Source organism: Musca domestica, unplaced genomic scaffold, assembly GCF_030504385.1.
Source record: "Musca domestica strain aabys unplaced genomic scaffold, Musca_domestica.polishedcontigs.V.1.1 49, whole genome shotgun sequence".
Taxonomy (NCBI): Eukaryota; Metazoa; Arthropoda; class Insecta; order Diptera; family Muscidae; genus Musca; species Musca domestica.
In genome coordinates, this window is record NW_026712344.1 from 3,819,119 (window position 1) to 3,846,771 (window position 27,653).

Genomic DNA, 27,653 nt, shown 5'->3' on the forward strand with positions numbered 1-27,653 from the left:
AAATCGACTCAGAATGTGATTCTATGCAGATCATCAAAAGGAACTATGGGTCTATCTCGTTTCCTTTTGCCTGTTACAAACAAATGCACAAAGACATAATACCCTGACCACCTTGTGGTGTAGGGTATAATAAAATCGGTTAAAAATTATATTATGGTCTATACAACGACGTGGACCTACATAGGCAACTTTTGTCATAAGCCATTACAACAATCAAATGCGAAACTTCAAAAAAATCGGTGAATAATCATCAAAATATCGAATAGAGAAGAGAGGTAATATTATATGGGGGCTATACCAAAACATAGACCTGCACAGACAATTTTCTTCAAATTCACTTCAAATACCAAATTTGAAACAATTCCGGTGAATAATGTCGCTAAAATCATTAAAATACCAAATATCGGGAGGTACCGTTATATGGGGGCTATAAAAGAAGACGTCTACGAGTACAGACAATTCTCTGTCATAGGTTGTAGTATGTGATACGAACTTTAAATATCAAATATGAAACAATTCCAGTGAATAATGTCGCTAAAATCATCAAAATACCGAATATCGGAAGGTACCATTGTATGGGGGCTATAAAAGAAGACGTGGACGAACACAGACAATTCTCTGTCATAGGCTGTAGTATTCATTACGAACTTCAAATACCAAATATGAAACAATTCCGGTGAATAATGTCGCTAAAATCATTAAAATATCGAATATCGGAAGGTACCATTATATGGGGGCTATACGAAGACGTGGACTTGCACAGACAATTTTTTGTCATAGGCTGTAGTAACCACTACGAACTTCAAACACTAAATTTGAAAAATTTCCGGTGGGGGCTATACCAAAAAGTCCTGCAGACATAATATACATTTTAGTAAAATTTTATCAACCCACTTCATTTCATTCGGAAGCTCGAGTGATTTCCACTGACGGACGGACATCTAAATCGACATAGAATTGTATGCTGATCAAGAAAATATATGCTTTGTGGGGTCTGTGTTCCAAACGGAATGACAATCTTAATATACCTTCCATACTACGGTGGAGGGTATAAAAACAATTATCATTCTAATTATCCATAAAGAAATATATATTTTTTATCCACGCTAGTTTTTAAAAATAATCTAAAGCCAGTGAAATACATATTTTTAAAGAAAATCTATGAGTTAGAAGTTCTGCTTCCATTAAAAGCTTTAATTCCTGGTTAATTATTTTCCTCTTCCCCACGAAAGATGTTAAGTACGTATTTTTTAATTTGACTCTCAATTACTGTGACAGTTGTTTTATCACAAACCACCAGTGAATAGTTCTTTTTTCTTGATCAAACTGGGTCTCCGACTAACAAAGCACAAGAAATTTAGTAGAAATGTGCAGCCATTTCGTCTACTTTTTGTGCTTTCCAGTTCGAATGTTTTGGTTATTTTAACAATTACATTGTGTGCTTGTGGTGGTGGGAGAAGGAAATGAGAAAAATTGAATGCAACACTTTCACATTTCTGGCATTTGCGAAATGCCATGGAAGCATTTTTTTCATTCCTTTTTTGTCCAAAAAAATGTATTTCAAAGCGTACTTCCTTGATCCTCTTCTAGCCATTTGTCACTCAAGCTGTGCAACGTTTTCGGTCATTCATTCCATTCCGGCTGGTTTTTTTGTTGTTGCAATTTATATTCAAAACTATCAATTTATTCATACACTGCTATCTTTGTCAGCGTAACGTGATTTTTTTTACTGTAGTGCTGGTGGGTCAAGAAAAAAGGACAAAGTCTCTGGTTCCATCTCTACTGCACTAAAAAAACCAGTAAGGACAGTGCCGACTATATGGTACCCTACATCACTATGCATATTTAGTAGAGCTCCCTTAACAAGAGGATTTATTTCAAGCAGATCATACCTGCTATCAAAATTTGTGCATGATATTACTTGGAGAAGAATTATATTACAACCAGTAAAGAAAGACTTAAAGTCGGACGGGGCCGACTTTATGATACCCTACACCACTTTGCTAATTTAGTAGAGCTGCGCATAACAATTAAAAGTTTTTATGGGAGAATTCAATCATATACGCTATGATTATAATTATAATTTAAAGTTCAAAGGACTAAATATGCCGAAGCATTTGTGTCTTTTAAATTCGGACTTGTATTGCCCATTTGGTGCACAATTAATTTGAAATCGGATAAAAATATATATGGGAGCTATATCCAAATCGAAACCGATCTCGATAAAATTTGACAAAGATATTTCTGAGCTGTATTTGATATATTTCCCTGAATATCGTTGTTACGGAGTTCATATTACGGCTGTGGGTAACAAATATAACAAATCGGATGAACAGTATATATGGGAGCTATAGCTATATCTGAACCGATCTTCAAATTTGACATACTAGCTTCTAGACTCAATTCGGTCGTAAGTGCCAAATTCCATCCCATTTGGACGAATATTAGACGTTTGGTGCACAATAAAAGGTAAATCGGACGAAGTTATATATGCGAGCTATATCCAAAACTGAACCGATCTCCATAAAATTTAGCAAACGTATTTCTGAGCTGTATTTGATAGATTTCCCCAAATATTGTTGTTACAGAGTGCATATTACGGCTGCGGAGTACCAAAAATAACAAATCGGATGAACAATATATATGCGAGCTATAGCTATATCTGAATCGATCAAATTTGGCACACTTATTTCAGGTCCAATCTGATCGTACGTGCAAAATTCCATACTATTCGGACTGGTGCACAATAAAAGGCAAATCGGACGAATATATATATGGGAACTATATCTAAATTTTGGCCGATTATCTCCAATTTCAATAGGGTTCGTCCTTGGGCCAAAAAAATGATTTGTGCAAAATTTCGTCTGGATAGGACAATAAATGCGAACTGTACTTTGTTTACAAAAAAACATGGACAGACGGACGGACTGATGGACATGCATAAATCGACTCAGAATGTGATTCTATTCGTTTCCTTTTGCCTGTTACAAACAAATGCACAAAGACATAATACCCTGACCACCTTGTGGTGTAGGGTATAAAAATTTATCGGAGCCGAGTTGCACAAAATGGAAACGTATGTCGCGAAAATGACTTCATTGGGCTGATATTACCCATTATTGGCACAATAAACCTGAAATCGAATTCAGTCTGATGTACCAAAATTCAGGACTTTTTGACAGATCGGTCAAATCGGTTGAAGATATATGTGGACCTATATCCAAATCTGAACCGATCTTGATATAATTTGTCAGAGGTATATCTGGGTTGTATCTGATAACTGGTACCAAGTATCATTGTTTTCAAATGTATATTCCGAATTTGATAAACTTATTTCAGAGCTGTATCTGATATCTGGTACCAGAGATCCGAAATCGGTTGAATATATAATCTGATCCGATTATCACCAATTTCAATAGGGTTCGTCCTTGGGCCAAACAAATATTGTTTGCAAAATTTCATCTCAATCTGATAGTAAATGCGACCTGCATTTTATTCACAAGAATACATGGACTGACGCCATGGCAGACCGATAAATCGACTCAGAAAAGTGATTATGTGTCTATCTCGCTTCATTCTCCATAATACCCTTACCACTATGTGGTGTAGGATATAATCAGTTTGTGGTTATATACTTCCTCTTTTGTAGCCATGACAGTAGTATAATATCAGGTTAGCGACACCATGTGATATATATTTCCTGCCATCTAGAACTGTGTTATTATGGTTCATACTTCAGTACAACAGTTCATAAACGTATGAGTGATTTAAAAAAATGTATATCACTCATACGCAGCCGCAGTCCACGGAACTAGATAAGCAACGAGTTCGTTCGATCGAACTAGACTGACAGTGCCGTACCTTTCTTAATATATCTATTGTCCCAACAGGGAAGAGTTCACACAATTCGACCAAGCTCCTCTTTTTTTATACCCTCCACCATAGTTTGGAGGGTATATTAAATTTGTCATTTCCGAAATATGCATTTTAAACTCCGCAAAGTATATATATTCTTGATCAGCATAATATTCTATGTCGATTTAGCGATGTCCGTCTATCCGTCTGTCCGTCTATGGAAATCACTGTAGCTTCCAAACGAAATAATGTAAATTTATACAATTTTATTCAAATGTATATAATGTCTGCAGGACTTTTGGTATTGAAAATGGGCCATGTAGTTCCACGTTTTGGTATAGACCCTCCCTATATTCGGTATGTTGATGATTTTAGCGACATTATTTATCGGAATTGTTTAAAATTTGGTATTTGAAGTTCGTAATGGATACTGCAGCCTAAGACAGAAATTGTCTGTGCAGGTCCACATTTTGGTATAGGCCCCATATAACAATACCTCGCTATATTGATGATTTTGGCTACATTATTCACCGATTTTTTTTCAAGTTTCGCATTTGAGTACAGGGTTGCCCATATTCGACGGACCTTTGGGTCCATTCCAATCGACGAGGCTTGTCCGCAGGCAACATTCTTTGCGTCAATTGAATTTTGTACGGGAATAAATGCAAATCAATGCGAATAATCCGTTGTAAAGTGGACCGAGCCATGCCCAGCTGCTGAGAACGGCGTTTTCGGGATGTTCTTGGGGACCTCTCAACACTGGCTCGTACGGCAGCGATATTCTCGGCCGATCGCCTTGGTCGACTTTATATGGCCTCTTCGTATTAGAAAGAGCCTTACCAGTCGAAAATTTTTCGTATAAACGCTTAATGGTGTTCTTAGAAGGCGCACTTCTCACATTTTTTAATGTTTTAAAAGCACGTTGAGTTTTCACAATTGACCTCTTCTGTTGAATGTAAATTTCAACTATTTCAGAGCACTCGCGTGGCGTGTATTGGTTCATGGTAAAAATCTGCTTGGACTGACGCTTCAAATGCGGTATGTCATTAAGCGGTGTGACATCTCTGTGAAAAGTTATGGCGTTGCCAGATGGGTCCGTCGAATATGGGCAACCCTGTATTGTAATGGCTTATGACAAAAGTTGCCTATGTAGGTCCACGTCGTCGTTTAGACTCTTATACGACGGCTACAATTGGTATTTTTAAGATTTTAACAGAATTTTTATCGGATTTTTTTTTAACTTGAAAATTGCCAAATTTGTTCCAAATGGTGGAGGGTATTCAAAGTTCGGCCCGGCCGAGCTTACAGCTTTTTTACTTGTTGGTATTTTCTGTGGTATTGTTATTGTTCACTTAATTTTTTGGAGGTTTTTGTTTAAGTTTCAAATTCTGCTTCAATTTTCCTCTGCCATTCACAGACAATGAACTCCCCACGCCCACCCACTTTTATTGCACTTTTCCTTGCTATGCCATGCACCAATAATGCCTTCTTGCAGATGATATTTAAACAATGTCTCTCTCTCCAAGTTTTCTTTGTTAAAAGCGAAATAAACTGAATTTGGCAAATTTTATTACTTGAATAAATACATTTTCTGGGATTTTCTTGCGCAGATTGATGGGATAAGAAACACTTGAGAAAATAAAACTGATTGACAGACGACAATGTTGGCGAAGCACGGGTTGTATTTTTTTTTTTTTTGAAAAAAAAAATCTTCGAAAGTTTATTAAGTGCAAAAGATTGCAAAATTATTGCTGTTGTTGTGGGATTTTCTCAACACTCTATGTGGCAAGTTTGAACTAACAAAAATTTGGCAAACTATTGAAGACATTGTTAGTTAGTGCTGGGCGAACATTGTTGCAATATTTTTTTTCAGACTCAATTCATGAATTTGAAAGATATTGGTTTTCTTAACACCGGAGATAATATAGTGGAGTGGAGCCATTATCGAGGATTTCTAAAGAAAGATCAAGCGATCATCGTGCATTTTTAGGAATTCTTTTTAATGACTAAATGATTTTTAGAATTATCAAAGGAGTCTGGTCGTCATTTTACACATTTTTAAGGAGTTCGGGTTTTAAAGGACTGACAGATTTTAATATTAATAAATGACTCTGATCGACTTTTAATAATTAAAAAAATGTTATGTCCTTAAAAGAAGTAAAAAAATAAGCTAAGCCACCATTTTCAAGAAACTTAAAAATTTTCAAAAAAAATTTCTGTCTGGCTGGCTGGTTTGTGCTTGTATCCGATTTGCTACATCGTAATATTGTTGTCAAAATTAGACCGACTTAGACTTGAGGAATGGGCAATATCGGTCGACTCCTTCTGGTGCCTCCCCCACAAAAGATCAAAATTAACAAAAAATTTAATTTACCGAATATAACAAGAAATTATCTTCCAACTTTGTGCAAACTTTTCAAATTCTAATATTTGCATTAGTACGAAAGGGTCAAAATTTTGAAAAATTATAACTCTTATGGAATTTCCTATGTTTTATATAAAATGATTCCGATTCTCTTCAAATTTCGCACATCTCAATATTTCTACCAACACAGAACCCAGTATGGAGATGGAATATATCGGTCTACTCTTTGTGATACCTCTTCCCTTACAACGCGTCAAAATTTTGAATAATCATGAAGCTCATAAAACACGAAATGAGCATCCGCTACTTCTCAAACTCGTCATATCTCAACATTTCTACCAACACAGGATTTGGTGTGAACATTAAATATATCGGTTCACTCCCTCTGGTACCTCCCCCACAACAGTTCAAAATTTTGAATAATCATATATCTCATAACATGCGAAATAAGCATCAGATGATCTTCAAATTAAATTAAACTTCCGCTTATCTTCAGATTTCACAAATCCCAATATAACACAAGATGAAGATATCAGCCCTACCTTTCTGGTAGCTACCCTACAAAGGATCACAACTTGAAATACTTATATCACTCATTATTTGCGATACAAGCCAACGGTTTTAAATATTTCTCTCAGCCAGAGATCTGACGTGAATATGGAGTTTATCGCCTCACTTCTTCTCGTACCGCCCCCACAAAAGTTGCAAGTTTTTATTGGCAATTATTGAATTGATTAACAATTATTTCCATAAAATTGGTAATAGATTTCTGGTTTTCTTTAAATTTTACACATTTCAATATATTTATACCCTCCACCTTGGAAAGGAGGGTATATTATCTTTGTCATTCCGTTTGTAACATCCTTAAATATTCGTCTTAGACCCCATAAAGTGTATATATTCATAATCAGCATAAAATTCTAAGTCGATTTAACGATGTCCGTCTGTCTGTCTGTCCGTCTGACTGTCTGTCCGTCTGTCTGTCTGTCTGTCCGTCTGTCTGTCTGTCCGTCTGTCTGTCTGTCCGTCTGCCTGTCTGTTGAAATCACGATACAGCCCACATTATTTGACGAAGAGCGTCAAAATTTAGCAGAGCTATTTGCATTGTGTCTAGGATGATTGGTATTGAAAATGAGATATATCGGTCCACGTTCTGGTATAGTCCACATATAACGGTACCTCCCGATATTCGGTATTTTGATGATTTATGCCACAATTTTCACGGATTTGTCTGGAAATTGGTATTTGTAGGTCATAACGGGTCTCTGAGCGTGTGGCAAAACATTGCATGTATAGGTCCACGTTGTGGTATAGCCCCCATATAAAGGTACCTCCCGATATTCGGTATTTTAGTTTTTTTTGCCACACTTTTTCACGGATTTGTCTAAAAATTGGTATTTGTGGGTCATAATGGTTTCCAGCTCCGGTGGCGAAAAATTGCATGTAAGGGTCCATGTTTTGGTATAGCCCCCATATAACGGTACCTCCCGATATTCGGTATTTTTATGGTTTTTTCCACATTTTTTCACTGATTTGTCTAAAAATTGGTATTTGTGGGTCCTAATGGGTCCTAGTTTGTGTAGCGAAATTATAGGTATATAATTATAGGTCCACGTTTTGGTGTAGCCCCCATATAACGGTACCTCCCGATATTCGGCATTTTAATGGTTCTTGCCACATTTCTTCTAATGTTTCTTTTACCCTAAGGTGGAGGGTATTAAAAGTTTGGCCCGGCCGAACTTAATGTTTTTTTACTTGTTATTATAAGCATTAACTTTAGCTTGTTGAAAGTGTCGTTAAATACGTCGTAAAAAATTTTGGCCTTTAGAATGAATGTTTCGTCAGGGATTTCAGCACTGTAATCACGGATTTTGACAGAAAACTTATAAATGATTATCGACTCGATCTATAATTGGTATATTTTTTACATTTTTTTTAAATTTTATTGAATGAAAACAAAACATGTCGAAAATAGCATCAGATTTTAGAATAAGTTTAGATTTGTTCGAATTGGTCACCTTTGGCACGATTTGTGGCCTTCAAACGGTCATGAAACCGTCACACGCTGCCCGAATATTGCTTTGAAGTATTTTGGCACATTCCTGGCGAAACGCTTGCTTGATTGAGGTGATCGACACTTTGGTCTTTTTTAGGTCCAACCTTGCTTTCCAAAATATTCCAAACACAATGATCCAACGGATTGGTATCCGGAGATTTTGGTGGCCATTGTGCGCTGGAAATGAAGCGAGGAACCTCATTTTGTAATCATTCTTGGGTGGCGCGTGCTGAGTGCCATGGTGCTGAGTCCTGTTGGAATGTCCAAGGTCTGCGGCCAAAATGTCTGCGTGCCCAAGGCTTTAATACACCCTCCAGAATATTTTCGCGATAATATTCGACAATTATTCTGATGCCACGGTTATGGCGGCCCACACCATCACCATGGTCGGCGCTTTAGAACATGCACATTTTCAATGTGCACCTCTTTGGCAAGTAAACACGATAATTTGTGTTTGTTTACAAACTGCTGGACAACAAATGTTTTCTCATCGGAGAAAACCAAATTCGGCAGTTCACCACTTCCGGCCAAGCGAAGCAACTCTTTAGCTCTTTTGAGTCAATTTTCTTTCTGTTGCGGTGTAAGTTCGTGGACTTTTTGGAATTTCAATGGCTTTACCCCGAGCTCATTGTTCAATATTTGCCGAATGGAATATTGGGATATGTTCTGCTCACGAGTCATTTTTCGGCCACTACGACGCGGGTTTCGATCCAGTCGCTTCTTTACTTTTCGAACCATTTCTGCTGATGTTGCTGTTTTCTTCCGTCCAATTCCTTGACGTCGGGCTACGCTACCAGTATCACGGTGACGAGCGATGGTACGATACACAAGAAGTTTATTTACATTTAAATGCTGGAGTGCTCTAACGATAGCCACTTGTGGTTTTCCAGCCAAATATAAAGAAATCACACCATCACGCTTGAATTCCATCACGAAGAACTTTTTTCTGAAAATTTCTCACCAAAATGCTTTTGTACGCTTGTAAACAATTTAATGAGCTGTCACTAGAATAATTTAACAGCTGTCGGACGAGTGGTTTAGAAATGACAGCAGTCTGAAGTTTGTTGCAGTTTTTCCATCTCACCCTGTATGTACCCGTTACTTACATTCAGTTGTATTCCAAATCACATAGTCACACCTGTTCATGCTTCAATTAATTTCTATTTTCTGCCACCGCAATAATTTTACAAAATTCTTTGAGTTCACCTGATTGATTAGCTATTCATTGCTGATAAGTATGCCCCAAAATATTTATGAAGTATCTCCTTGGCATTCTTCAGTGAAATGCATTCCTTGTACACGAATCCTCCATGATAATAAATTCCGCCCAAAATTTTTCCCCTTAAGACGAAATACCTTGTCGATTTCGTTCGTCCTTCCATCCGTCCTCAAGCCATTTGATCTGAATTATTTGCGAATGGGGTTTTTATTTCACTGAGTGTCCTTTAACACGGTCATTTACCTTCGTTTTATTTTCAAGTATTTGGGACGTGTTTGTGTGAGTATTTTTTGTCTTAATTCTATTGAAAATTAAATCCAATTAAAAATTCCCTTTTCAACTCAACCATCTCAAAAGCAGCCATACATACATCCTGGTTACATGGATTCACTTTTCACAAGTCAAAAGGAATCAAACGGGAGTGTGTGTGTGTGAGCCTGGATCTGTGTGGATTTTTTGTGTGCTCAACAAGGAAGGATATCCTTACGTTTTGTAAACGTTAGACTTCCCATGTGACTGACTGACTGACTGACGGACTGAAAAGTCTTTTCTTGTCCTTTTATGTGTGTTGTTGTTTTTCATGTTAACGATATTGTTGGTGTGGTAGTTGTTGTTGTTGTTGTCATTAACAATGTCGTCGCCTTCTTCATTCTTGGTTGATTTTTCCTGGAAATCCCTCTAAGATCCTTCCCAGTAAACAATTTTTGCCGAATTCGGTCCGATTTCTGTCAGAATCTCTGAAAAAATGTCCGATTCTGATTCCGAATTCCTTCCGATTTCGGTACGAAAGTTGTATGGAGAAAAAAAGTTGTATGAAAAAATAGGAGAAAAAATTAGATTTTCGGAAAAGATTCGGAGGACAACTCCGAATTTCTGAAAGAAATCGGGCAGAATTCGTCTAGAAATTCGGCGGAATATTCAGATTTTCTAAAAGAAATCGGTCAGAATTCGAAAGAAAATTCGGAATAAAATTCAGATTTTCTGAAAAAAAACGCTCAGAATTCGGGAGAAAGTTCCGATTTTCTGAAAGAAATCGTTCAGAATTCGGAAGAAATATCTAAAAAATCGTCACACCACTTAAAAATGAAAAAAAAAACACATATTTATTTAAAAAACAAACAATTTATTATTATTTATATTATTTATATTTATTAGTTGAACAGATAACAGATAATTCAATTATTTGTTGTTATTATATACATATATAATTTTTGTAATTCACTGTATCTTTTTAAAACAAAAATAAAATTAATTCAGTCTTTCAATAATTTGTGTCGTGTACAGTGACCAAAAAAAAAAAATCCGTACACCCCTAGTATTTTTTTGGAGTTTATTTTCAAATATTAGAAGTGTACAATTAATTTTTTGAGTCCCTGTATAATAAAAACAATATAATACACAGGACTATTTAAATTTTTTACGATTCAGATTTTTCCGATTCAGATTTGTCCGATTCTGCTTTTCTTTTTCGTTTTTTTTGGCGGTCTTTAGCCGAATTAAAGAAATTCTTAATATGAAATTCTATCGTACTTGCAGCAGTGCCCGGGATATGATCTATTGCTGTATCTATATAAAAATTAAAGTACATACATATGTACATGTAATCTAACTTATCCATAATCTTAAATAGCGAATACAAACCTCTTATAAGCTTGATGTAATGCATATCTTTTACAGGTATATTTCTGTTGGCACTATTCCATGAAAATCGTGTGATAATTTCGTCCGTCTGGAAAACTAGTTTTAGATTTTCTTGAACAAATTTCCTTATATCGTCATGGGGTTGTGCTTTTATACGTTGAATCTGTAGATAAATATTGATTTGAGTACATACCTATTAAAGAAATGTGGGTTAGAAACTTACCAGTTTGTTTTTCAGTTCGCAATTATCCTTCAGTCTTCTTTCGAAGTCTAATACTTCTTCAGGGGAGCATAGTTGTTCAACGGAAAATACTGATCCTTTCATTTGTACTGCTTTCATGGCGTTTTCTACAGTCATTTTTAACTGAAAGAACTCAGTTGTGAAGTGGGTGTATATTTTGGAATTTTCCTCGGTTTGTCTAACGTTTTGTGCCTTCAGAGCTTCTACTTCTTGTTGAAGTTTATTTGTGCTTTGTTCTAATAAAGCTTTAATCGCGTGGTTTCGTTCAATTAGGCTCTTATTTTGAGCCAGTATTGTGGATAGTAGCTCCGAGTGTTGTTTATTATTGGGTTCCATTTTACAATAGTGGTAGAAAAACTGTAAGTAAATCAACATACAACTTATATTTTCTGGTGATGTCTGATATTGAAATTTCAATATCATTATCACAATACGTTTCGGATTGTGTTTGAAATATGCCCAAGGCAATACATAACGCTTGATCTATATCAAAAAACATGTCAAGATTGATTACTTTATTGCAAATTAAAGTGATGGTACTATTAGTTTTTTTAACCTTTCTAATGATGTAAATGTTTTTACAATACTCTATTAAATTGTTTGGGTGCTTTGTGGAATGTTTTCCATGTTGAGTTATAACACATTTGTAAAGGTTTTCGCCAAATGGATGTTTCAGTACAGGCATGTTAATGTTATTGGTCTTCTCTTTAAGGATAATGCTCTGCTCAACAAGTCTGTTTGAAAGTTGAGAGAGAATATTTTTTCCATTTTTAACTTTCTTTTTAAGTTGGTAAAGATAGTTTTCATATTTAAATGCGCTGAAATTATCATGTTTTCCATAGTTTGAAACGTCTTTAGCTAAATGTAGCAATGAATGGACGTTGTATGTTAGAAAAATTTTACCATAAATTTGTTCTAACTCTACAACGAATTCCAATAATAAGTTTTCTGCATAATTATTGAATTCGTTACAAATACTACTGTCGGACAGTATTCTAATTGCTATGTGCAACTTTAGGAAATTTTTATAGGCACGACTGTTTAAAATATTTTTTAATACGACAATGGAACTGTAAAGCAGAAAAGATCGAAATTCTGAAGCTTTCCACCTGTCAATTTCATCAAGAATCCTAGGGACTCTATTGAATTCAGAGGGGAAATCTTTAGCTACTTTAGAGTTTCGGCGGCTTATTAAACTTACTTGGTCACCATTCAAACTATAATCCTGATTTTTTAATTTTATCCAGGTTTTCACCATATGCTTCACTACCCCGAGGCACACAACGTGCATATAATCAAGAGGGAATTGTGAGACGCAACCAACACCAACAGTCTCTAATACTAAATTTTCTAATTTAGTATGGTGTTCTGGTTGTGTTCTATTTCTGAAGGACTCATCAGTACGAAGAACTGCAGAGGCTTCTGGTGGAAATACCATTCTTCTCTCGAAATAGTCGCCTTTTTGCATGCATTTTGAGCAGCAATAATAACCTGAATGGGACTTAATATTGAGCACAAAAGCACGGGCTGGAGCATCGCAGATGAAATTACCTATTTGAATATTATACCTTTGGTTTCGGAACAGAAATCCCTCTTGTTGATATTTATAAAGGTCTTCTACTAAGTACTTCAAAAAAATATTTGGGTCGTTGGGTTTGTTGTATTTATCTAATCTATTATTTACATCAACGTTAATATAAACCCCAACGAGGAATACCGGTACATAATTTTGAATACTGACCATTATCGGCCAAAGACATTTTTTAGAGCTCTTAAAAAGAGGGAGACCGTCTATACTAAAATTTAGTACAATATTTCTGGAGTCATCAACCTCGCCGCTTTGTTGAAAAAAAAATCGGTTAAGCAATTTTGTAAACCATAATGCATGTATGTCTCACTACCCATTTCCATTATATCCGTATTTTTGGGCGTTTCACGTAGAGTGCGAACGTCTAAGGGCAAGGTGTGGTCAACAGATTTTAATTTTCGAAGGAGCTCATTCATAGCATTCACCGATATTGCATGCCTTATAGACCAATCAGATAAAAATGTTCTCAAACTTATTTCACTTTCATTTTCTATTGAATGGTCTGAGTCAAAATCACTTTCTCTTAAATTGTCTGAATCGAAATCATTTTCTATTGAATGGTCTGAATTGAGATCATCACTAATTTCTTTGCAACATGCATTTCCAAATGAAGGATTTGGATCATTACTTTTAATTTCGATAATTTCTTCCGGAGATGACATTTGGACATCCGCGATATGATCCCCTATACTATTTTCTTTTTGGGAGTCGCTACCAGGAATACTTGCTTTGGCACCTAATGGTTCGTTATGAGGTTCACTCAATAATTTGCAAAGTAATTCTTGAGCCTGTTTTTTTGCATTTCTTTTGATAGATCGGCGTGACATTTTTATAATTTTTTCTTACCTGTAATAAACAATTTTGTTTGTTTTTTAATTTTAAACACCTTCTGGAAATTTTTAATTCACTTTTTGAACACTTCTTGTAAACACTTTAATTCAACTATACCGAAGCACGTTTCTCTTTCAACTGCTAAACAAGAACTAAAAATAAAAAGCAGTGCACACAGAAAACCGGTATGTAGTTGTTTTTGCAATTTTTTTTCATCATATTTTTTGGGAACGAAAGAGAAAGAGGCTGATTCACAACAACAACAAAACGCACATTTTTACAACGGAAAATCTAACAGTTCACAATAACAATAACAAATAGCATTTTTGCTTTGCGCTTTGTTGTTGTTGAGATCTTGAAATGAATGATCACAACAACAACTACTATGGGAGAGAATGTGTCAAACCACCACCATCCGTTTACATGTGGGAGAGAATATGCCAGAGCAATAGACAATCTACTCTCTCCGTTTGTACATTTTTCGAGTTTTTTTCGCTTAAAAACGCAGGAAAATGTGCAGAAATTCTAAAAAAAAACGTTTAGAAAATCGGACCAATTTCTATCAGAAATTTCTGAAAAAAACGTCAGAAATTTCGGAAAAAAATCTAAAATCAGAGCAGTCGGAAAAAATTGTTTACTGGGTTGTTGCTTTAGACCTGCAGTAATAGTTTACAGGTTTCACTGATATGTGACGATATCCCAACGTGTGAATGTGGTGTGTATCCCTGAATAACTAACTGTGTGTGTGTGTGTGCGTCTGTGCCTGTTTCCACTTGAAAAAATTTAATTTCGTTAATGAGTCCTGTTTTCTTAAAAGTTTATTCGGCTATGTGACGAAAGTTTCTTTCAAATTATTGTGCGGCAAGTAAAGTTGCAACTCCTTCGAGCCGTTATGAGAGCAAAACTATGACGTGGTTGGGGGCTATATTTGACATGCCCAACCTTTTTTCTTTTTAATTTTCATGAAAAGGGTATTTTTTCGTGTCTCTTCTGTTGGGTCTATCATCCAGGTAGCTAATTAAATTGTCATTCGTTAATTCCTGTTTCATAATGTATTCAGCGCATATGATGACGATGACAATAATGATAATGCGACTAATGATGACATCTTTGATGATTGCTTGACATCAAGAGCCTTAGACTTTAGTAGTTCTCGTTGGCGATAGTCTGGGTTTCTTCCTATTTTTATTTTGCACAGTGGTTGCCTGATAGGTAATCTGATAAATATGACAAGGATTCTGCACTAGGATCGATGGTGAAAGGATATATGAGATCTGAACTCATGAATATCATTAGGTCTCATTTACGTTGGGACGAAAACCACCACAATTTCGCCCAGCTTTGAGGCAACTCTCCAGATGCAAAGAAAAGAAAAGTTGCTAATTTTGAATCTTTATAAATCACATTTATTCAGAGCCATAAGCGCAAATGTTTTAAGTATCCGCATCAGATATATAAACCAGATTTTTTGAGGACTATGAGTGCCGAACTATTATCGAAGACATCCATGAAACCGTGAAGTTTTAAAGAATTTTTCCAAGACTAGCACAACCTTAACGTATATTTTTATACCTTCCACCTGGTAAAGGAGGGTATATTAACACCCATAAATATTCGTCGTAGACCCTATAAACTACATATATTCATGAACAGCATAAAATTGTAAGTCGATTTGACGTTGTCCGTCTGTCTGTTGAAATCACGATACAGCCCACATTATTTGACGTAGAGCTTCAAAATTTGGCAGAACAATTTGTAAATGGTGAGAAATTTGGAATAAATTTTGGAACAGAAATTTGGTATTAGGGTCGCTGTGATGGACATATGGAGGTGGTTTCGGAAATGTGTACTATAATTTAAATCGAAAAGTACTAAATTTGGTATTGGGTGGAAAGCTGAAATTCTGAAAATTGATAAGAATGTCCCGCTTGGTTTCTGTGGTGAATATATGGAGGTGGTATTGGAAAGGTGTATTGTAATTCTTCTAAGTGGTACTAAATTGGGTATTAAGTGAAGGGTGAAGAACTGGAATCCCGAAATTTGATATTGACGTCTCTGGGATTCGGATATGGAGATGTTTTTGAAAATATGTACAGGTTGAGGTAAAACAAGTAAAAAAGCAGTAAGTTCGGCCAGGCCGAACTTTGAATACCTTCCACCAATTGGAACGAATTACGAAATTTTCAAAAAAATAAAATCCATTAATTTTTTTTTAAATCTTTACAATATCTAATATAGGTAGGTGCCGATATATGGGGGTATATATGATATTGTGAACCTATTAAGACAAATCTATGTCTGGGTGTAAAGTACTCACAAGGAACTCCTTGTGTGGATTTTCAGATAATTCCATTGGAAAAAGTGCCTAAAATCATCAAACTACTGAATGAGGGATATACGATATCGTGGACCTATATAGACAATTCCCTTTCAGGGGGTAAAATGCTCACAAAGAGCTCCTTGTGTGGATTTTCAGACAATACGATTTGAAAATGTGGTTAAAGTTATCAAAATACCGAATATCGGGGGTACCGTTATATGGGTGCTATATGATATCATTAACCTATATAAAGAATTCTCTGCCGAGGTATAAATACCCACATGGAACTCCTTGTGTGGATTTTCACACAATTCCGTTGAAAAATGTGGGTAAAATCATCAAAATACCGAATATCGGGGGTACCGTTATATGGGGGATATAAGATATCGTGTACCGATATAGATAATTCTCCTCCGAAGTAAAAAGTAGCCATAAGGAACTTGTATGGATTTTCAGAAAATTCCGTTGAAAAATGTGGCTAACATCTTCAAAATACCGAATATCGGAGGGTACCGTTATATGGAGGCTATACGATATCGTGGACCGATATAGCCTATCTTCGAACTTGACCTGCCTTAATTCGTTTCGACTGTAGCGTGATTACAACAGACGGACGGACAGGGCTAAATCGTTTTAGAATTTTACGCTGATCAAGAATATATATACTTTGTTGGGTCTAAAATGATTATTTCGATGAGTTACAAACGGAATGACGAACTTAATATAACCTCCATACTATGTATGGTGGAGGGTATAAAAACTGCAACAATCTCAAATTGAAAGTAAAAAATGTCGGAAATAGCATCAAATTATAGAATAAGTTTAGATTGTTTCGAATTGGTGACCTTTGGCACGAATTATGGCCTTAAAACGGCCAATGATACCGTCACACGCTGTCCGAATGTTGCTCTGCGGTATTTTGGCCAATTCCCGACGAAGCGCTTGCATGAGGTGATCGATGGTTTGTTATTTTTTAGTGCCAACCTTGCTTTGTGAAATACTCCAGACACAATAGTTCAACGAATTGGTATCCGGAGATTTTGGTGGTCTTTGTGCGCTGGAAATGAATCGAGGAATCTCATTTCGTAACCAGAATATAATATTCGGCATTTATTCTGATTCCACGGTCGATAATTACGAATGTTGAACAACGAATGTTTTCTCAATATTTGCCGAATGGAATATTACGATATATTCAGCTCACGAGCCATTTTTCGGAAACTGCGACGCGGGTTTCGATCAAGTCGCTTCTTTACTTTTCGAACCATTTCTGCTGATGTTGCTGTTTTCTTCCGTCCACTTCCTTCACGTCGGGCTACGCTGCCAGTCTCACGGTAACAAGCGGTGGTACGAGATACAAAAGATTTATTCACATTTAAATGCTGGAGAGCTCTAACAATAGCCACTTGTGGTTTTCCAGCCAAATATAAAGAAATCATACTATCACGCTTGAATTCCATCACGAATAACTATTTTTCTGGAAAATTCTCGCCAAAATGCTTTTGAACGCTTGTAAACAATATAATGAGCTGTCAGTGGAATAATTTTAACAGCTGTCGGTCGAGTGGCTTAGAAATGACAGCAGTCTGAAGTCGGTTGCAGTTTTTTCATCTCACCCTGTATTTTAGTTCCATCTTTTTTCAAATTTTAATCACTCTAAAGCCTAATACGTAAAAATAAGGATGATAGTTGGTATAATTTACTTTTCGCAAGTTCCCAAAATAAATGTATATTGGTTACGAAAACCTCTTTTGAATGTGCGTATCATAGATCCTTTGATGTCCATTCCTTACTGTTTAATGCTACAAATGACACTTCTCTCTTCAAAGCACTGTTCTTAATCCCTTTACAACTTGCCAACAAAACCACCATTCTTTCTTCCCGATGACTGTTACTTAGCCTCGTTAACTTTTTTATGCTTCCTGTTTTTGCTTCTCTCTGGTGCAGACTTTATTTGTCTTTGGATTTTCTTTAGCTTTATTTAAGTGCAAACATTTCCTTATAGTTAATTTCATGTTTTATAATTATTTTGAAGTTTCCACCCTTCCACATACATTTTTCAACCTGCATTGTCGTTTTTGCATTCAACCGTTTTGTGCTAACTTTTTTTTTAATTTTTTCATCCTTCTTTTAGTGAATCGCTGAGCGTGCAATGTTTCCATTGGGTCCTGACACGTATGCAACATCATATGGACATGATTGTCAGCGACAAGAAACAAGCTCGTCCCTGGGCCAAACGTTTACATGTTGCACTACAGGTAAGTACTTGAAGCTAAAGGAGAGCACGTACAGCTAGAGAAGATGCTTGTGTGAGGTGATTACATTCATTACTAAGCGTATGTCCTTCGTTGCCTTTGCCTGGATGGGAAAGAAGTGGCAAAAAGAAAATATAATTTGTTGCCATGACAGTTTTATATAGTTTTTTTTTCTTCTGGTTTGTTATATAATCTGTGACTGCATATACACATGAATATATTCTGGAGAGAACAGGCGTTTGCTATTCTATAGAAAAAGACCAATCGTTAACTATTCTATAGCATACCGACAGAACGTTTGCTATTATATTGCAAAAGACCGGCCGTTTGCAATTGTGTATCAAAAGACTGATCGTTTGCTTTTCTATAGTAAAATATCGATCGTTTGCTATTCTACATCAAAACACTGACTTTTTACGATTTTATAGTGAAGGACCGTCCGTTTGGTATTCTATAGCAAAAGACCTTTTACTATTCTGTAGCAAAATACCGCCCGTTTGCTATTCTTTGCAAACAATGCTTTGCTATTCGTAGAAAATTTCATCTCGTCTTCTCATGGGAACCTGGTCTTATATGGAAAAAACCTTCGAGTCTTTTATGGAGACTTCTATTAAGAAGGCATTCTGGTCTTCAATGAAAAAGAGCTTATCTCTTTTATGTGAGGAAGTCTTTCTGTTCTTCTTTGGAGAAGAACTCCTTTTCTACGAAAAGATAATTTAGTCTTCTTTGTCCTTCTGTCCTGTTATGCAGAAGACCTTGTGGACTTCTATGGAAGAGACCTAATGTCCTGCTATGGATAAGACCATCTGGCCTTCTATGAAGAAGACCTTCTGGATTTCTATGAAAGATACCTTCTGGCCTTCTATGAAGAAAGCCTTTTGGCTTTTTATGGAGAAGAACTTTTGATTTCTATGGAAAAGACCTTCTGACCATCTATGAAGAAAACCTTCTGACCCTCTGTAAAGAAGACCTTTTGGACTTATGTGGAAAAGACCCTCTGACCATCTATGGAGAGGAGCTTCTGCCCTTCTATGGAGTATACCTTCTGGCTTTCTATGAATAAGAGCTTCTGGTCTACTATGAAGAAGACCATCTGGCCTTGTATGAGGAAGACCCTCTGGCTTTCTATGGAAGAGTCCTTCTGGCCTTCTATGAAGAAGATCTTCTGGCCATATGTGAAGAAGACCTTCTGGCATTCTATCGATAAGACCTTCTGGACTTATGTGGAGGTTTCCCTCTGACCATATATAGAGAAGGGATTCACTTCTATGGTCTTCTGGTCATCTGTGAAAACACCTTCTGGCCATCTGAGAAGAAGACCTGGCCTTCTGTGATAAGACCTTCTGGCCATCTATGGAAAAGAGCTTCTGGCTTTCTATGGAGAAAACTTGCTAGACCTTCATTGGAAAAGCCCTCGACCTGGACTTCTGGCCTTCTACGGAGCAGACTTTTAGGTCTTCTTCGGAGCAAACTTTCAGGTCTCCTGTAGAGGTGACTTACAGATCTTCCATGGAGAAGGCCTTTGGGTATTTTACGAAGTAGACCTTCGGGCCTTCGTTGAACAAGACTTTCTGATAATCTGAGGGGGAAAACCCTCTCGTATTCTTATGGCCAAGACCGTTGGGTCTTTGTTGAATAAGACTATCTGGTCTTCAAGTTTTCTCTATGGAGAAGACTTGCTAGACCTTCATTGGAAAAGCCCTTTCTAGGTCTGGACTTCTGGTCTTCTACGGAGCAGACTTTTAGGTCTTCTACGGAGCAGACTTTCAGGTCTACTGGAGAGGAGATTTTCAGGTCTTCCATGGAGAAAGCCTTTGGGTATTTTACGAAGTAGACCTTCGGGCCTTCGTTGAACAAGACTTTTTGATCATCTGAGGGCGAAAATCGTCTGGTCTTCTCATGTCAAAGATCTTTGGGCCTTCGTTGAAGAAGACTATGTGGTCTTCAAGTTTTCTCTATGGAAAAAACTTGGCAGCCCTTCATTGGAAAAGCTCTTTCTAGACCTTTCAGGTCTTCCATGGAAAAGGACTTTGGGTATTTTACGAAGTAGACCTTCGGGCCTTCGTTGAACAAGACTTTCTGATCATCTGAGGGCGAACATCGTCTGGTCTTCTCATGGCCAAGATCTTTAGGCCTTCGTTGAAGAAGACTATCTGGTCTATGGAGAAAACTTGCTAGACCTTCATTGGGAAAGCCCTTTCTAGACCTGGATTTTCAGGTCTTCTACGGAGCAGACTTTTAGGTCTTCTACGGAGCAGACTTTCAGGTCTACTGGAGAGGAGAAGGCCTTTGGGTATTTTACGAAGTAGACCTTCGCCCTTCGATGAACAAGACTTTCTGATCATCTGAGGGGGAAAACCCTCTCGTCTTCTCATGGCCAAGATTTTTGGGCCTTTGTTGAAGAAGACTATCTGCACTTCAAGTTTTCTCTATGGAGAAAACTTACTAGACCATCATTCGAAAAGCCCTCGACCTGGACTTCTGGCCTTCTACGGAGCAGACTTTTAGGTCCTCTACGGAGCAAACTTTAAGGTCTATAAGGAGAGGAGACTTTCAGGTCTTCCATGGAGAAGGCCTTTGGGCATTTTACGAAGTAGACCTTCGGGCCTTCGTTGAACAAGACTTTCTGATCATCTGAGGGTGAAAATCGTCTGGTCTTCTCATGACCAAGATCTTTTGGCCTTTGTTGAAGAAGACTATCTGGTCTTCAAGTTTTCTCTATGGAGAAAACTTGCTAGACCTTCATTGGAAAAGCCTTTCTAGACCTGGATTTTCAGGTCTTCCACGGAGCAGACTTTCAGGTCTACTGGAGAGGAGAATTTCAGGTCTACTGGAGAGGAGACTTTCAGGTCTACTGGAGAGGAGACTTTCAGGTCTTCCATGGAGAAGGCCTTTGGGTATTTTACGAAGTAGACCTTCGGGCCTTCGTTGAACAAGACTTTCTGATCATCTGAGGGCGAAAATCGTCTGGTCTTCTCATGTCAAAGATCTTTGGGCCTTCGTTGAAGAAGACTATGTGGTCTTCAAGTTTTCTCTATGGAGAAAACTTGCTAGACCTTCATTGGAAAAGCCTTTCTAGACCTGGATTTTCAGGTCTTCTGGAGAGGAGACTTTCAGGTCTTCTATGGAGAAGGCCTTTGAGTATTTTACGAAGAAGACCTTCGGGCCTTCGTTGAACAAGCCTTTCTGATCATCCGAGGGGGCCAAGATCTTTGGGCCTTCGTTGAAGAAGACTATTTGGTCATCTGATTCCTAGACCTTCCGGTCTGCGTTTTTGGTGGACTTTCTGGTGTTAAAAAAAAAAAAAAAATCGATGTTGTACCCTAACAACTTCCAACGTTGAATATATTTTTTTTAGTTACTGCTTTCTGATTTGTTACTCCCCATGAACATCTTAACTTTAATACGCGCTTAGTACACCGTACGAGGGAGAGTAATTTGAAATGCTCAGCAATATTTTTTGACAGAGTTTTGTTTTATTAGTCCCGCGAAATGTGAACGGAAGTAGCAAACTTTCTGTTTCGTTTTCGACGTGGAAAAGCAGCTGTATTTCAACATACATATGTTGTGTAGACGATTCTATGTGTGCCTGTGTGAGTGGCTTGCTGTGGAAATGGCAACAACTGCAACGGATGTACAGACTGAACCGAAAAAAACGAAACAAAAGTCAAAGTCACGTGTTGCATGTAAGGGAATGCTACATAACATCATGTCATGACCGGATTCTTCGGCAATTCATGGGGAAGGCGGGGAGGGGATGTATATGAATATCAGGAAACGGATGCTGGGATAGAACTAAACTCCCGTTCCCTTTTAGGTGGTAGCACATTACATAGAAAGCTGATGTTTTTACACTTCATTGCTTTTACGTGTTGCTGCAGCAAACACGCGGAGCCAACATTAAAGTCGTCCGGAGCGGAGCAATGCAGCTTAAATAGTAGAAGCGAAGCAACAAAATAAATATAAAAAATTGTTGTTCCAAGTACTTCTCAAAGAACGCAAGCAAGTTAGCAAAAAACACCAAGTAGCGTCAAGAGAATCAGCTTGTATAAAAATTAATCATGTTCAAACATGCACGTAAGATTTCAAAAGGAAAAAAAAACACTACATTACAACAATTGCTGGAATTCAATTCCAAATACTTGTAGACTGAAGCCGGTGCAAAAAAAAAAAAAAAAATGGCGCAGCAACAACAACGCCAACGAAAATACTTTTGCTGATGTGTGCAACATTTTATCGAAACTGAAAACTGACATTGTTCATTTGCTGATGAACGAACATCGGAAGCACAGAAAAAAAACAACAACAACATCATTCTGTCAAATGTTGTAATTCTTGTTTGCAAAACAAGTGACCTGATTTCTTCGGGCATATTTTAAATATCATGTTGCTGTTGCTTTTTACGTTGAAAATTGGGCAATGAAAAATGGGTTCTCATATTTCAAAATGTTTCTTTAATATTTACTTTGAATATAAAAAAAGGTTAAAGGTCAATTTAAAAAAAGGTTAAAAAACGGTCCAATGTTTTGCCTGGAAGAACTTATTATACCCTCAGCCATATGGCTACAGAGGGTATATATCATTTAATACGGTCAAAACGTGCCTGGTCGAAATAACGGTTTTAGACCTTAGGTCTCTTTGGACCAAATCCGTTTCAGGACATTTGGAGTCGATCTAGCGATGTCCGTCCGTCTGTCTGGCTGGCTGGTGCGCACGATAACTCTCGAAGGAAGTACCCGATTTGGTCCAAACTTTGTACAACGTAATATTTTTGTCAAACTTAGATCGAGTTCGGAGATGGACAATATCGGTCCACGCCTTCTGGTACCTCCCCCACAAAACGTCGAAATTTTGCAAAAATATATTTTCTGCACAGAAAGAGAAATGATGATCCGATTTTGCTCCAACTTTGCGAATCCTAATATTTTTCTAAGTGCTAGGTCAAGTGTGAAAATGGACAATACCGGTCCACTCTATCAAGTACCTCACCCACAAAGTGTCAAAATTTTGAATAATAACTCTTATAAAATGTGAAGTAAAAGTCCGATCGTCTTCAAATTTCACACATCCCAATATTTTTATTAACCCAAGGTCTGGTGTGAAGGTGGAATACATCGGTCCACTCCTTCTGGTACCACCCCCACAAAAGGTCGAAATTTTCAAAAAAATATATTTTCTGCACAGAAAGAGAAAGGATGATCTGATTTTGCCCCATCTTTGCAAAACCTAATATTTGCAACAGCGCAAGGTCAGGTGCAAAAATGGCCAATATCGGTTCACTCCATCAAGTACCTCCCCCCACAAAAGGTCGAAATTTGCAAAAAAAAAATATATTTTCTGAACAGAAAGAGAAAGTATGATCCGATTTTGCTCGAACTTTGTGAATCTTAATATTTGCTTAAGTGCTAGGTCAGGTGCGAAAATGGACAATATCGGTCCACTCCATCAAGTACCTCCACCACAAAGGGTCAAAATTTTGAATAATTATAACTCTTATAAAATGTGATGTAAGGATCCAAACTTCTTAAAATTTCATACATCCCAATATTTCTATAAGCCCAAGATCTGGTGTTAAGATGGAATATATCAGTCCACTCCTTCTGGTACCTCCCCCACAAAATATCTAAATTTTGAATACCCATGTGGCTTATAAATCGCCAAATTATCTGTTGGCAATACCGACTGATACATTTTAACTTGTTTTTACTTTCATTTTATTCCTAAGCTATTACATGCCGATATAATCGATGTTTCCAAAACTTGTGACAACTTAAACGTCTCGTAAAACATTTTGAAAGTCTGGCCAAGTCACACATAGAAAATTAGGTATACCCTCAATCTTGAGTTATGATTTTTTCTACTGTTTACCCTTTATAGGGGTTGGTTTCGTAGAAGTGGGCCAATAGTATCTATTTCGTATTTGACCTAAGTCTGATGTACAGCGTGAGATGAAAAAACTGCAACCAACATTAGACTGCTATCATTTCTAAGCCACTCGTCCGATAGCTGTTAAAATTATTCCAGTGACTGCTCATTATATTGTTTACAAGCGTACGAAAGCATTTTGGTGAGAATTTTCCAGAAATAAGTTATTCGTGATGGAATTTAAGCGTAATAGTGTGATTTCTTTATATTTGGCTGGAAAACCACTAATGGCTATCGTTACAGCACTTCAGCATTTAAATGTGAATAAATCTTTTGTGTCTCGTACCATCGCTCGTTACCGTGATGCTGGTAGCGTAGCTCGACGTTCAAAGTAAAGAAGCGACTTGATCGAAATCCGCGTCGCAGTGGCCGAAAAATAGCTTGTGAACTGAACATATCGCAATATCCCATTCGGCAAATATTAAAAAATGAGCTCGGGGAAAACCCATTGACATTCCAAAAAGTGCAAGAACTTACACCTCAACAGAGAGAAAGAAGACTCAAATGAGCTAAAGAGTTGCTTGCTTGGCCGAAAGTGGTAAACTGTCGAATTTGGTTTTCTCCGATGAGAAAACATTCTTGTCCAGCAGTTTGTAAACAAACAAAACGATCGTGTTTACTTGCCAAAGAGGTCAGCTGAAAATGTGCATCTTCTTTTGGCCAACAGAACTCAAGCGCCGGTCTGGCGATGGGGTGGGCAGCCGTAACAGCCGATGCTCGCTCTCCGCTCGTATTGATCGACCGTGGTTTCAGAATAAATGCTGAATATTATCGCGAAAATATTCTTAGGCACGCAAAGATTTTGGCCGCAGTCCTTGGACATTCCAACAGGACTCGGCACCATTGCATTCAGCACGCGCCACCCAAAAATGGTTAAAAATAAGGCTCCTCGTTTTATTTCCAGGACACAATGGCCCCCAAAATTTCCGGCAACCAATCTGTTGGACTATTGTGTCTGGAGTATTTTGGAAAGCAAGGTTGGCACTAAAAAATACCAAAGTTTCGATCACCTCAAGCAAGCACTTCGTCAGGAATGGGCCAAAATACCGCAGAGCAACATTCGGGCAGCGTGTGACGGTTTCATTGGCCGTTTAAAGGCCATAATTCATGCCAAAGGTGACCAGTTCGAGCAAATCTGATCTTATTCTAAAATGTGATGTCATTCCCGACATTTTATGCTTTCATTTAATAAAATTTAGAAAAAGAAATTATGTCGATTGACTTTGTTGCATTTTTTTATCTCAACCTGCATATACGTATTTCTTAATGAAAATTCCGCATTAAAGTACTATTTTTAAGTTTTGGCCACGTGTGCCATTTAATTTCGCCAAATTTTGAGAATTTGAGTTCTTTTTACATAGAAGCACTAATTTGAAAAAAATCAATGTGGGCCTATCTTGTGGTACAGCCCTTATAAACAGATGTTCCTGATTTTAAATTAAATATAAAAAGATTTCTGAAATTTGATATTCATATTTGTACTTAAAGTACAAATGGTACTACATGAAGGAATGGAGCTGAAATATGAAAATAAATATAGATATCACTGCTATCACTGGAAATGTGTACTACAATTGTTCGAAAAGTACTAAATTGTGCTCAGTTTGGTATAGAGTAAAGGAAAAAAGTCCAAGTTTGTGAACATTATTTTTTTTAACAAATTAACAAATATTTTCCTATTTTTTCTGAACATTTTAGTGACCTATACACAAAATTGATGAAGAATATTTTTGTCTTCGACGTCCTCCTTCCATAATGATGATATGTACGACTTGAACTCTCAAATGTGTTTTTAATATATATGAATTCCTGGCGTTCAATTAAAATTTAGATCCTTGACGTCCATTAGAACCTCTAGAAGGATTTTATGATAAGTAATTGTGTGGAGTTTTTAACCATGTTTTGAAAACGGACCAAAGGGGCCTTTGTTGACTCGCTCGAAGGTTACACTTTTCGGCCAAAATATTAATTTTATTTTGCAACTTTGCCGAAAACGCACCGATTGAGAGGCACCTTAACCCGAAAATTTCTAATTGTATGGAAGAAGAAGTGCCGACATATTAACTCTACTTTTCGTTGTAAACTTTTTATTACTTTTACTTAATAATCTGATGAATCTTCCCCGTTATTATTGTAAAAATTTAACTTTGTCGCACAGTGTTGGCATACCAAATTTCAAATTTTTAGCTCTATCCACTCACATGCTACCAAATGGTGCCACTTTAGATGTTAAGTACCACTTTGGAAATTTTCGTAATATTAAACTTCGAATTTCCAAAAAACCTTTTGGTGCATCTACCTTGCATGCTATCACTGACTCTCATTCCAAGTTTGTTTCATTTTGTCCAATACAATAATTACATGTTTTTGGTACATTGTGCTACTTATCTTACCCTTTTAGTACGAATTTCCAAAAACTCAGTTTTATCACACTTTTAGCATCAGCCGTTTCGTCTGGACGTAGATTCTTCTTCTTCGCTACTTATTTATATATAAAGATTGATATTGGAAGTGATTGTGATTTAAAGCCATTATTATTTAAAAATATTTTGACTTCTGTTATAATTATTCAAAGGTTTAACCCCTTATGCAGTTGTCCCCGAAGGAATTGGCCAATATTGGCGATTTCGTTTCGGACCTAAATAAAAATATATATGATAATATGATATAAAAATTGCGACGTGCTAGGTTTGGACTGTGTTGTGTTAATGGAAATTTTGGGATGTACCAAGTCTTGAATAGAATCGGATGTCAATTTCGCTATTTATGAGCTTAATGGGTATTCAAAATTTTGAGCCTTTGTGGGGGACTACCAGATGGAGTGGACCGATATATCCCATATTCGCAACGGATCTTCTGTTGGTGGAAATAATGGGATGTGTGAAATATAAAGAGAACTTGAAGCTTTTTTCGGATTTTATAAACGATTTGGGTTTTTAAAACATTGACCCTTTGTGGGGGAGGTAGCAGGAGGAATGGTCCGATCTCTACCGTTTTTTTAAAACAAATCCAAGTCTAAATGGAATACGATGTTAATTTCGCGTTTTATGAGCTTAATGGATATTCAAAATTTCGACCTTTTGTGGGGGAGGTACCAGAAGGGGTGGACCAATATATTCCATCTTAACACCAGAGCTTGGGTTTGTATAAATATTGGGATGTGTGAAATTTGATTACAATCGGATACTTACATCACATTTTATAAGACTTAAATTTATTCAAAATGTTTACCCTTTGTGGGGGATGTACTTGATGGAGTGGACCGATATTATCCATTTGTGCACCTGACGTAGCACTGATAGAAACATTAGGATTTGCAAAGTTGGAGCTAACCCGAATTATCGCTTCTCTTTCCGT

At 37.0% G+C, this 27,653-nt stretch overlaps 2 protein-coding genes across 3 annotated transcripts in view; one reads left to right on the forward strand and one right to left on the reverse strand.

The window, feature by feature from the left end:
* The window catches only part of LOC101888435 (protein timeless homolog), a 697,464-nt gene that overhangs the window by 69,280 nt on the left and 600,531 nt on the right, over positions 1 to 27,653 (forward strand). The window contains exon 6 of the mRNA XM_059128021.1: positions 18,251 to 18,374. Coding sequence (XP_058984004.1) covers positions 18,251 to 18,374 — 124 coding nt within the window. The remainder of the gene's footprint in view (positions 1 to 18,250; positions 18,375 to 27,653) is intronic.
* On the reverse strand, positions 10,607 to 14,307 carry LOC131804799 (uncharacterized). Of its 2 annotated transcripts, XM_059128023.1 has the most exons (4): positions 13,812 to 14,307; positions 11,360 to 11,734; positions 11,137 to 11,299; positions 10,607 to 11,061 (listed from the first exon to the last, which is right to left on the reverse strand). In XM_059128023.1, the coding sequence occupies exons 2-4, from the start codon at positions 11,711 to 11,713 to the stop codon at positions 10,913 to 10,915; spliced, it is 666 nt and encodes a 221-aa protein (XP_058984006.1). In that variant the 5' UTR covers positions 11,714 to 11,734; positions 13,812 to 14,307; the 3' UTR covers positions 10,607 to 10,912. The 2 variants fall into 2 exon arrangements, with proteins under 2 accessions (XP_058984006.1, XP_058984005.1); XM_059128022.1 differs by having other exon boundaries at positions 10,607 to 11,299; positions 13,812 to 14,306.

Excerpts from the sequence above, each read along its gene's own strand:
- LOC131804799 (XM_059128022.1), bottom strand. The coding sequence starts at position 11,713 with ATGGAACCCAATAATAAACAACACTCGGAGCTACTATCCACAATACTG. Across the intron at positions 11,300-11,359 it reads GCGAACTGAAAAACAAACTG|ATTCAACGTATAAAAGCACA; the intron begins GTAAGTTTCTAA and ends ATTTATCTACAG.